At 43.6% G+C, this 12,590-nt stretch overlaps 2 protein-coding genes across 2 annotated transcripts in view; both read left to right on the forward strand.

Moving 5' to 3' along the window:
- Nucleotides 1-4,042, forward strand: part of KATNBL1 (katanin regulatory subunit B1 like 1) — a 30,813-nt gene extending 26,771 nt beyond the window's left edge. Inside the window, exon 11 of the mRNA XM_078864354.1 lies at nucleotides 3,665-4,042. Coding sequence (XP_078720480.1) covers nucleotides 3,665-4,027 — 363 coding nt within the window. The 3' untranslated portion in view covers nucleotides 4,028-4,042. The remainder of the gene's footprint in view (nucleotides 1-3,664) is intronic.
- A 1,306-nt stretch (nucleotides 4,043-5,348) lies between these two features.
- On the forward strand, nucleotides 5,349-11,176 carry LOC144937099 (serine/arginine-rich splicing factor 5-like). The gene is made up of 8 exons (XM_078864359.1): nucleotides 5,349-5,490; nucleotides 7,349-7,513; nucleotides 7,864-7,934; nucleotides 8,280-8,411; nucleotides 8,836-8,917; nucleotides 9,825-9,898; nucleotides 10,020-10,130; nucleotides 10,258-11,176. The coding sequence occupies exons 2-8, from the start codon at nucleotides 7,385-7,387 to the stop codon at nucleotides 10,532-10,534; spliced, it is 876 nt and encodes a 291-aa protein (XP_078720485.1). The 5' UTR covers nucleotides 5,349-5,490; nucleotides 7,349-7,384; the 3' UTR covers nucleotides 10,535-11,176.
- Nucleotides 11,177-12,590: the final 1,414 nt, after the last annotated feature.

Raw genomic sequence — 12,590 nt, forward strand, 5'->3', positions numbered from 1 at the left:
TCGATTTTGGACGATTTTTGCCCCCCCCCCTCGTCACACGGCGTCACTAAAAGTCAGAGCCCCCCTCAAATATGACGTCACAAAGCTCTGCCCCCCCCCCCCCAAATAAAACATGCTTCAAATCGCTTTAAACTATTGTCATTGTAGTGCGTATTTAATGTGGCGCTGTACTCTGATGTTGTCGGAGAAAACATTTATTAAAAAGTCTATTTAATTAAGTAGAACGTGTTGTCTATCTATATATATAAAATCGCAAATCTGTCTGTCTGTCTGTGTGTGTGTCTGTGTGTGTGTCTGTCTGTGTGTCGCCGGACCATACGCAGTTTCATTGGACGAAATGTGAGGGATTTGCGAGACACGATTGGTCCGTTTGGTTTTCCACGGCGGTTGCCCCTGGCAACGGGTAGCGACGCATTCACTGCGGGGTGGACGCCATTTTTAATTTCCGTAAAAAATATGCGCACGCATTAACACGCGACTCTCAGGTAAATTCATCAAAGTTTCACGTCCTCTTCACTCCCCCCCCCCCACCACAATGTGTGCAATTACTATTATAGGGTCGGTAGATAATAAAATTATAGCGATTAGACAGTATTATTGTAGCGCGGGGGGGGGGGGGGGGTAACGGCCCCTGTACCCAGCCTCAGCCGGATGGGCAATTTAGGCGAGGCCGGAGGCTCTGCACGGTACTAGGCCTCGACACCCCACCACACTATAGGCCGTACATATTACTGCACAGCGGCCCAGGAGATCGTGGCTGGGGGGGGGGGGCAGGGGTAGCAGCCCATCTGTGTATATATGTAAGGTTATCAAGAAATATATTTTTCACCCGGGCAACGCCGGGTACTTATGCTAGTATTTATTTAAAGTTGCGCATTTTGATGTGACGTCACGTTTCTCCCCCCCCCGCTCGTCACACATCGTCACAAATGTCTGACCCCCCCCCCCCAGGTGCGTGACGTCATTTATGGACGGCCCCTAAGTCACAATTATGTTCAAATCTAGAATCACAATTATTATTTGGTTATTTCGGTTAAGTCACGTCTAAAGATAAAATAATAAATTAAATTAAATAATAGAATACGACGTTTCGATTGCAACACAAGCAATCATCATCAGGTTTAATGAAATAGCGACATAAAATCTAACCAGAAAACTATAGACAGACATATTAGCAGACAGATATTACCAAGATACATAGCAAGAGCAACACAGGTAACAGAGAGGGGTGATCGTCTCTGTGGGGTGGCCTTAAATAGACAGAGGGGGTGGGGGCGGAGGCAGAGAGAGGGAGGGGGGTTAGAGAAAAAATTAGCATATCAATTGGTGCTGCAAGAACGATTACACGGCAAGCAAGCCTGAAAATCAGGAGAAAGACACACTAAAATTAAATAACCTAGTAAAATATCGAAATGTAATGTAATACAACACAGAGGGTCGGTCAACACACAATTAACGCATAGCCTGGTTGATTACGTATTTCAAAGATTGCTAAGTTAGAATTTGAGTGTGAACATTCTAAAGAGGACACAGGCAGAGAAAACAAGTCGCCAGAGAGAGAGAAAAAAGATAAGCTTAAAACTTCCCCGTAGAAGTGGTTCAATCTTAATTTTAGAACTTTCGTGACTGCAGGAATTATTATTATTTTATCTTTAGACGTGAATTAACCGAAAGAACCAAATAATAATTCCTGCAGTCACGAAAGTTCTAAAATAAAAAATCACAATTATGTTTTTAACTGACATCTCTCATCCACATATAGTATTCCTCTTGTAGTATATCGCCCTATGTATGCTTGGAATAGAATGGCAAACTCCAACATATTTCACAGTATGTTGATAAACAGTAGAACTGGGGGTCACAAGACAACATGACCATCCTGTCTTTACGTGTCTGTTCCGGACAAACTGCGGCCAGGTATGTAATTGCTCCACATAGGTTGTGGTATTCTGAAAAGTACCTAGAAGTACACTGCTTTTGACCACCGGTATCATAGGGGATTTTTGGTAGTGCATTTGAAAGTACAATACGTTTTATGAATTATGTATGCAACCATGTTTATTTTTATTCCTTCTGAGGTGATGACCAGCTGAGATATTGTTACTGAGAAGTGGAAAACGAGGGAATCTTCGGTGGAACAGAAATACTGGCACAAAAATACAGGGCACACATTTGCACTGTGTGTTGTTCCACAGCTTTAACTTTTTCCCTTAATCTCCCAGCATTTCCCTTAATGTAAATACAATCTTTTCAGTTTTGTTAATCCACTACTGGATGAGCCCCCCCAATATGCTGTCAGTCATGGGGGGGGGGGGGTGGGGAGTTTGACCATACTGCACCACACTGGTAGACTGGGTTTGTGAGTGGATTGAATCAGAATCTTTGATTGAGGTGGGGGCAGGCATGAGTCAAAATCAAACGGAGGAAATGTATGTTGGGTCACAGCCTGTGTGCTAACCAGTGGAATTGCTCCACCCCAACCGCCCTCTTCCTTACTGAAAAGTGCTTTTCCCTAAACGGCAGTGACATTGACAAATGTGTTGAGTGTTCATTGTTGTCAGTTGTTTTCGTGCTCCACTGCGAAAACAGCCCTCGCTGAATATTTTATGGGACCTTTTTTTGCTGGTATCAAAAGGATGAAAATTAGGCTTTATTTATCATTTCTGGCAATTATACAGGAGGTGTTTCGATGTTAAAACACCAAATACCGTAGATACATATCACAAGGAACCAAGTCTGCATTAAACCACACATGCTTGTGAGAAAACGTGCAGTTTGAACGACGGTGCATACGTTATGACGTTCTGAACCGCCCTGCTGGACATCTGTGAAATAACTTCATAGCTCATCGGATTTCTCCAGGATAAATCAAAGCATGTTTGAGATGATTGGACACCTTCACAAAGCGGACTCTTGCAACGGCAACACTTTATTCGGAGGCGCTCTTCTGGGCAAGCTTTCTCGTATATCTGCAACAATGACCATGGGTTTAACACGTAGATCCCTGAAGTGTGAATGTGTCGTAATCCTCCACCACCCGACACAGCTAGTAAGGTTTGTCACGTAAACAAAACGCACAAATTAGTTACTACTTCAGCCCACCGTTATGTTGGAGAGTAAATCCACAACATTTACAATGAGATACCACATCGACCATGAGACACCACACATTGGCCCTTCGCGTTTATTTAATAGGACACACGAATAGATTTGGAAAATCGAAATTACATAGCGCTAATTTGTGCCAACAACTCTTGAGCGTTTACAATTACAAGATTTCAAATTTATCAGAGGTTAATTGCGAAAATGTGAACTCGTTTGGGTTTTAAACCTCCTCTTGCCTTTCCATATCTGTCAACCCCGTATCAGTGTCTACCTTTTTACAGACCAATTCAGACCTTATTGGTCACCCCTTCCCTTATAAATCTCAATGTTCATCCTACAAAGTCCCATCACAAGGGAGAAACTCAAATACATTGTGAAGCCCGTTTTGAAACGGCTGTATGTCGTATGGACCTGAAAATTAAATTTCCCTGTTCAAGAATACGGGGTAAACCCTATCGGTTTGTCAGCTATGCATTTGTAGTGTTGCACAAGTCGGAGACGTGGTACTTGCAGGATGCACCTTCTTTTATTGTAACACCCTTTGGTCGTTCATACACAGGATCGCCTCCTTTCTCGCTCCCGTTGCCGTACAACCCAGCCCAGACACAACCCGAACCGCGTTGCATCGACGGCATCGACCGAGACAGCCAACAACTGTCCGGCCGCACAATTATCGAGTGAAGGCGGCAGCGACGAAGGTGGCGAAGACGACAGCGGCGACGAGACGAGTCCACTCCCAGAACCGGCAGCCTGGAGCTCTCGCTCTCCGCTGCTTTTATTCTACTCAGCGCGGCTGGCACCTCCCTTCTCGAACTCACTAGCGCGTTCCAGAAGCTTCCCGATGAGGTCTTTTGTGACCCTTGCCCCAGTTCCTCAGCCCTGCCGGCACACCCGTGTTTATGCTCGCCGGCGTGTGCGCTAACTGTTGCACAGCAGTCTGTGCTATGTCACTACACATAAGTATTTGGCTGCTATAAATATCCACGTGATAAGGCACTTCGATGGGCTATCATTTGTGGCCGGGTGTCGCTTCTGAAAAACAGAGCTTTAAAGCTCGGTGGGCCTCACCCGGTAAAGTAAAATAGTTTTGCATACTGGAGATCTGTGAAAAAAAGTTTCAAACTCATCCGATTCCTCCAGTTCAAATATTCCGATTATTTAGATAGTTCTTATCACATCATGGGACCTCCTTTGCCAGTACCAAAATATGAGAATAGCTTTTCCTCTTTTTTCAACGATTTTACTTAACTTGACTCGCGTGTCGTGGTCAAAACTTGTAATCTACATTTCGTCCACTTCCCGTTGTCGAATCAATTCAAAATTTTGCACACGTACTCAGATCCGGTGACAATGCATGCCTGTATCAAAATCGACATTTTGTATAGACGCCTTATTATTTATATATATATTTGTGTAGGTAAAAAACTCCGCAGTCCCTAAACTCTGGAATCGCCTCGCCCAAGAAGCAGGCGCCACGTGTCTCAGGCGCGCCTGCTCCGTGTGAACGAGTTACGGACACCCTCACTCCACACCAACAAAAGTTGTACATTGAATTAATTAATTTATAAAGTAATTAATTCAAGTAAGCCTTGATGTGGGAGCAGGCGCCGCATGATTGAAGTACTTCTCGACCGCGAGTGAAACGAAGTTGTTAATAAAACCGTTGTTTAAAAAAATTAAATTAAGGAGTTTATTCTGGCAACAAAACAGGTGTTAAGATGTTAAAACACCAAACTGAAACTTTTTTACAAGGAATCATGTCTGCATTAACCACAATACTTGTGGTCAGAATGCAAACAAAAAACAACACTCTGATAACATATGCATTGTCTCTGAAACTGATTGGTCCACACCAGAGACAGCTTTCTTTTGAGCCTCCTAAAAAGGATGAAAACCTCTTCTCACAATTCGTACACGTCACGCACCTTGATAACTGTGGATGACGTCACTCGCGTAAACAATCTACACAGTCCGTACGAAGTGGCGACATTGCGTCACGCACGCACATTCGTCGTGACGTCATAATTCGCTTCCTTTTTAATCGCGCGCGCGCGATTGGTCACGCACGCACATTCGTCGTGACGTCATATTTCGCCTCCTTGTTAATCGCGCGTGCGCGATTGGTCACGCACGCACATTTGTCGTGACGTCATATGTCGCCTCCTTGTTAATCGCGCGCGCGCGATTGGTCGAGAGCGACAATTAAGACCACGTGGGCTGCGAGTGTGGCCGGGTGGGGGGGGTTGAGAATAGAAACTAACCAATCGCGCGTCGAGGAGAGCATCTGCCCGCCTGTGCGGACTGGGATATTAAAAGCACGCGGGCGGACGCGGCGTAGGTTCATTTGGCGGAGACAAAGCGAACGTGGGGAGCGGAGGCTGTAAGGTAACGAGCTCGCCCCCCCCCCCACACACACACATCGCCTTGGTTTGCTGCTTGTATTCGTTTACGTGACGAGCGGAGGGTTATCGGTCGTACACCAGCGAGGTCTTGGTCCCCCCTTCCGTTCGGATACGGTGCTTCTATGAGCGGAAGGTGTAGCCGAGGTGACATTGGTCACGGCATGGCTTTGTACAGTGTGTTTACAAGTATGCCAAACGCTTAGTCGATGCTTTCACCGATCATGTGCCTATTCTCGTTTTAAAAAAATATTTAAAGTAATGTAACGTCGCTCAAGCAAAGTTCGTCAAAACATCCTTTATTATTGTTAAGCCCCCTTTAATGCAATCGCGAATATACTGTACGAGATACGTTTTGCCGTTTAATCTTCCCAAGTGTAAAAATAAAGTCTCGTCGTGTTGAACCGACGTGTAACGCAACTGATTGAATCGACAGATCGGCTTTACGCGCGAATTATTGGGTTAGGGACCTTGCAGTAAATTTGGCAATTGACCTTTTGCCGTGCATTTGTGCTCGTTTCATTTTTAAAGTCTTCTTTAATTCGACATTTTAACGCTTCATAACCTCCCCACACACAACAACAAGATGGACGGAGTTGCAAGATGGAGGCACGCGTTAGAATCCGTAGCGCGGATGTGCGCGCCCGCCGCTTCTTCCCCGCTCCTCATTGGCCCCGCCGTACCCCCACGTGATGCACGCGGAGCCAATGGCGTTGCTCGTTAAACACGCGGCTTGCCTGTGCGAGCTAGGGAATGTAAAGCGTGAGGGGTGCATGTGAAGCCCTCCTGGCGCAGTTGATATTGAATTGGGCCCCATGTGCGTGTTGGTGTTGGTATTGTTGTAAATAAACTTGCTCTTAAAGGTTCTGAGTTGTAAGTTGATATATGGAGGGGATTATCACGAGGCTCGCTCTCGCACCTCTGGCTGTGCCGAGGTAATGTCACTTTATGGAAGTTGGGCAGCTCGTAATGGCCGACATTTGCTTGCATTTTTAAGTAAAGATTTCCTCCCGCACTGTAAAATAACAAGCCATGTCCAGCTGTGGCTCGGGCCATAAATAAGTCGTACGTCTATTAACGGCGTGTCGGCATGGGTTGTCGTTTGACCCGACATCGTCACCCTGGATATGAAAAGTAGTGTCCATGCGGCCGGGTTCATATGGGGCAGCGTACCAATCATTGCGCCATCGCGACCATATCGCCATTGTACGGACGGAAATTATTTAAATGCAAAGTTTTTATCGATTGGTTTATTTTACGAAACGCAAACCATTTGTTTGCAAAGTGTCCGGTTCCCCCCTTTGCACTTGAGTTGTATAACTTAATTGTGGCAGTGACACCCACATTAATGCAAATGACGTCAAGAATACAGTATAACACTGCAGAATATTTGCGGGTTTTTGAGACCTTAACAGTATAACATTTCGTACGATTCTACATTCGTGTCCGTTATGTTAATCGAATTTACAACAAATTTTAACCTAGATAAATGCGTTTGGGCAACAACTCCACATGCCAGTAGGCCATAATACTATAAACTGGTGTTAGCAAATAAAATGACTCCCATGTTATCGGGGTAGTAATTATCCCAACGGTCAATAAACATGAAGCAATGTTCTTTGCACAACTTTTTTCCAGACTTAAGAAATTAACACATTGTAAGGAATTATGATAATAGATGCTCGCTTTGGAATATATTGACAATTTATGAACCAATGTATGTTGGGATGAAAGCTGCATTGGCATTACTTATTTTTTCTACTTACGTGACTTTACCGAAAGAACCAAAGAGTATTACTTGTAACCTTATGGCTTTCTAACCTCCTTGTTTGTTTTGTTTCCAGGATTTTCATAGGTTAGTCTTGTGCCAGCTGTTAAACATGAGTTCATCCAGTCGAGTTTTCATTGCGCGCCTGGGGCCACATGTCAGGACCAAGGATGTGGAGAAGTTTTTCAAGGGCTACGGAAAGATCCGAGACATTGACATCAAAGCAGGGTTTGGGTTTGTGGTAAGTTGACGAAGTCGTTGTGGGTGGAACAATTGTAGCAGGTATTTTATCAACTTGCAGGCAACAGAGTGCAGCAAAGTCCATTGTGCTCTCAGTGTCTATGCTCCCTGTCTTCAACCCGCACAGAATGGCGCGGTGAAGTTATGGTCTAATAACCCCCGTGGCCCGCACTTTGTGTGGAGGCCAACAGCGGAATAACAGAGCTGTGCTTGTACATTTTCTAACAGCGTTGCAATCGCTAAAATATAGTAAAAAATGTTGCTTAAAATAACTTTTGTTTAATATTCTTCTTTTATTATACGGCATGTCATACATCAATCATCTAAAATCTGCATGTTTGTCTTTTACAGGAATTTGATGATTGCAGAGATGCTGATGATGCAGTCAGTGACCTGAATGGCAGGGAGCTAAACAATGAAAGGTTTGTTTATTGCTCTTATCTTGTAAATGGATATTGGACCATATAAAGTTACCTCGTGTGATGGTGTCTCAACAGTGAAAGTTGCTGTTGTATGTCAATAACTGGCATTTTGTATTATTCCATGGAGCAATAGACCCCGATTCAGTGGGGGCTTTCTTGGTTTTGATGAATGACAGAGGCATTTGTATTGCTTGATTGGTCAACTTGGGAGTCGGCCAAATTCAAATAAGGAAAGAAGTTTTGCCCTGACCATTAACTTGTTAGGCTTCCATACAGCTCATAAAACACTCGTGAAGATAAAGCATTCATGTGCTTGCTGTTTCCTAACTCGCTTTTGTTTGGTAGAATGACAGTGGAACACGCTCGTGCTCCCCGGGCTCGCGGAGATCGCATGGACACGTTCGTGCGCCGGCCCTCGGGCCCTCCGCCCACCTACCGCCCTCGTGGAGGAGGAGGACCATCGTCCAGCTCTGCCAGGTAATGACCATCATTTGTTCCCTCTTAAGTGGTTTTGTGTTTACTTTGCTGTCGTCCCCGCTCCCGCATCTCCGATTAGAACGGTTGGCGACGTACGGTGTGACAGAAGTTCTATATTAAAGTGTAATTTATTTTTATCCAAGTCATCGTGGGTAATATGCTCTGATTCAATTGGGTGCACCTGTAATGTGGCATTTTATTATCAAATGCCGTATTCGCAAAATCACTCCCACCCTGCTCTTTTCGAAATTTTAAGAAATATAAACATTACCATTATGTATACGTATTAAGCCTTGTTTTACAATGTTGTCCCTCCACCTATTTGTTTCGTTTGCGTAGTTTACCCATCTATACATCTTTAAACAAGAAGATATAGTGACGTTTCAGGTTTCTGATTTTTTTGATTGTGCTGGTTTTCTTACAGTAGTGGTGGCAGATATGGACCTCCAAGCAGGACCGATCATCGCCTGGTTGTCGAGAACCTGTCTTCTACTGTCAGTTGGCAGGTATAACTAATTGTCGAACGATTCTTTGAATTTTATAAATGTTTGAAACTAAGAAATATTGCTAAATGTAACTGAACTTTGTAATTAAAACATGATTGCTTTAAAGATGAAGAAACAATAATTGTATTAATATTTGTGAAATACTGATTCTGTGTTTGTGAAGTGCATTTAATGTAAAATGTGAAAAGTTTTATATTTTTGATTGATGACATGTGATTGTAACCAATGTTTTATAACCCTTTTACCTAGCAGCCTCGCTCTGCATGGCTGCGCTAATTTGCAGGTTTTTCGCTAAAATGTGTCGGATCCACCGGGCAAGGGTCGTGCGGGTCGTTGGTTTGGCCACGTCGCTGTCGCGGGGTTGGTCCGATCAGGGTCTCCAGAGGTCCACAAATTGCTCCTAGTCGGATGGCGTCCCGAGCAGCGGAGAGGATCGTGCCTAGCGTTACTGGAGTCGAGAGGGGCCTTTGCCTGGGTCTGCTCGTGCGGTTCGAGGTGGTTTCTGGCTCCTTGCTGGCATTCCGGCCGGCGGTAACGGGCAGAGTAACGCGTCATCCGGCGAGGCGGCGTCCCCGAGGAGCAGAGTCCCTCTCCCGCGGGCGAAAGTGCGTGTCTTCGGTCAAAGGGGTCCTTCGTGTCATACGTGCTCGTGTCAGGCTAGTGGTGGTCCGTTGGCCATCCGGAACCTCTTTGTGGTCCTGTCTGGGTATGACATCCACATAATGTTTTTTTTATTAAACTTCTTGCTCTCATACAATTCTAACAATTGCATTTTTCATGTAAATTTTTGTACAATCATTAACATGCTGAAACACATTTCTCTTTGATAAATGTGATTTTGATGGGAAATGTTTTGGCCCAGTGTCGAATACAGAGAATTTGAGCATCTTGTGTGGTGTCATTGCAGGATTTGAAGGACTACATGAGGCAGGCTGGTGAGGTCACCTTTGCTGATGCTCACAGGATTCATCAAAATGTTGGGTAAGTGGTCATAGATGGATGAAAAAAAATACGAGTAAAATTGCCATAACGTCTTGGGATAAGGTGATAAATTATGAATAATTTTTGTTATATTAACATTTCATTTTTTGTCTTTCTACAGAGTGGTGGAATTTGCTACAAGAAATGACATGAAGAATGCTATTGACAAGCTTAATGGAAAGGAGATTAATGGAAGAAAAATAAAGCTTGTTGAAGAAAACAAACGCAAGAGGTACGTATTGAACCTTGCATTTATCAAAACATTGCCGTTCACAGACGAATGTAAGATTTATAACATGGAGTTGTGGTTGGTTATCGTCGGCTGACACCTTGTGTATTTGTGTGCGATTCTTGTGCAGCTCCCGTAGCCGCTCCCGCTCGAGCAGATCTTCCCGGTCTGATAGCCGCTCCCGGTCGCGCTCCCGCAGCTCCTCGCGCTCCCGCAGTCCCCGACCATCCCGTCGCTCCCCACCAACCCGGCGTTCCCGGAGCCCCCAACCGGCAAAGCGCTCTCGCAGCCCTCCGCCGAAGCGGGGGAGTGGCAGCAGATCGCCCCCCGCCGCCGACCAAGCTAATAATAAGCCGAAAAGTTTGACCGTTCCGTCGCGTTCCCGCTCTGCTAGTAGTGGAGAATAGTTTTTGAGTGTGTGGTTGTGAGCAGGGGTTGCTTGTGTGTGGGTTATGTACATTTCGGGGGTCTGTATTCTGAGCACTATGTTTAGGTTGTTGGAGTCAATTCACACGAGACAATTTCCTGATATCAAAACATGCAGCAAATGTCAGCGCCTCCTTAACAATGAACCATTTGAAAATGTTTTCGTTAGAAGTAAATAGGCCTGGTATTCGGTCCAGTTTCATATTTATAAAGTAAAAATATGAATTGACATTTTTAAATATCCCTCCAGACAAACTGATTGGTAAATATTAACATTGTTCATTGCAAAGAGCTGTTATTTGCTGCATTAAAGGCGACATTAACCTGGAATTTTGTACAGATTTTTGTTTTGGTATAATTTTCTTTTGTGAATATGCCAGTAGATATTTGACATGTACGTCAGTGGATGCGTTTGTGCATCGCATGCACATAACTCCTTGAGTTATTGCCGTCGCATTTTTTATTAACACAATGTTATTTGTGTATATTTTCATTTATGAATAAAAGTGCATGCGTCAACTGTAAAAAGTTAACCTTGCCTCTCTGGTCCTGTTAATTATTAAGTCTTGTAGTTTTATAATTTTGATTTACAAAATGTTAATAAAGTCAATTACATTCCTTTTCATGTGTTCTGTCACGTGAGTGGTGCACAAGTAATGGAGCGAAAGAACCAAACTTTGTGGATGCTATCTTGATTAGAAGCTTTCGTGACTGCAGGATTTCATACTCGGGTTCTTTCGGTAAAGTCACGTAGATAGGAAAATAAATAATAGACGTGATCAACCAGGTAAAGTGCTAACTGTTGAGTTAGCCGACTTGAGTTGCATTACATTTCTAAATTTTCTTAAGTGTATCTAAGCTTCCTTGTCACATTTCTCTTTCACACAAGCCCTCTTTGAATTTTATCCCCACCCTCTCGCCCCTTTGCGGCCTCCCCTCTCCCTCTATATAATGCCTTGTAACAGAGGCATGTTTCACCTGAGGACGATGGCTTGTTGCGATCGAAACGCCGTGATTTATATTCCTACGTTATTTGTGGATTACAATTTGAAATCCAATTCGGTGCTGTGAAAAATGTTCAAAGATCGTACAAGCTCATGATAAATTGGGAATGCCCCCACATTTCCTTTGCATGAACTAAAAGCCAAACCAATTTTTCTGGGTGCGGGGTTAGAATGGCTCCAGCAAAATGTGACGTTTTATTTTCCAAGTCAAGCGTGTTGCCACCCATAGACACGGTTAATGAGGGATTCTTGAAAAAAAATATTTTCTCTGGCTAGTTTAACCTTTAATGCTAGCTACCAATGTGGTTTGGGAAGGAAATTAGGATAAAATGGCTGGTGTTTAAGCATTTGATTTATTACAATTAAATGCACATTGGTAAAAAATTAAGACCTCTAGTCTTATGAATACACAGGAAACTTACGTTAAATTACCACTAGGTGTCACTAAACAGTCCTATTCAAGTAACTTAAATGGTAAGAATATGGTATTTGTCAGTACGGTAATTTCGGGATTGGTATTTTCTTCCATCTCGGGTTGAATTCTTAAAACATTGGAATTCACAAGAGCCGGTAATGAGATGTGTATTTTTCTTGCAGGACAATTTTTACTTTTTCACAACCTTACAAAACACCTTTTTAACTGTAATCAAACTTAATTATACCCAATTCAATCAACTTAAACGGATAATTCAACAGGAAGTTAAAAGAGGCAGGAAAAAAAAACTTCCCTGTTGCCATGTCCTCTCCAAATTAAAAATTTCAAACTGCTCACTTGAGGGTATTTTAAGATACACAGCAAGAATGGCAATGTCATCTTGACCTACTGTGGTTCCTGTTATGTTTTGGTTGACATTTTTCGTCCATATCGACACGTTGCTACGTTTGACGGATGGGCCATACATTTGGTAGCCGTTGGTAAAAACACCCCACATTTTGGGTTGCTGAGCCTTGGAAACATTGCTGTTCTAAGAGAATGCGTCGAGCACACCCATTAGTTCTGCCACTGTCGTTGTGCAGAGCGCCTTCATGTGTT

This window comes from Lampetra fluviatilis, chromosome 18 (genome assembly GCF_964198595.1).
Source record: "Lampetra fluviatilis chromosome 18, kcLamFluv1.1, whole genome shotgun sequence".
Classification (NCBI taxonomy): Eukaryota; Metazoa; Chordata; class Hyperoartia; order Petromyzontiformes; family Petromyzontidae; genus Lampetra; species Lampetra fluviatilis.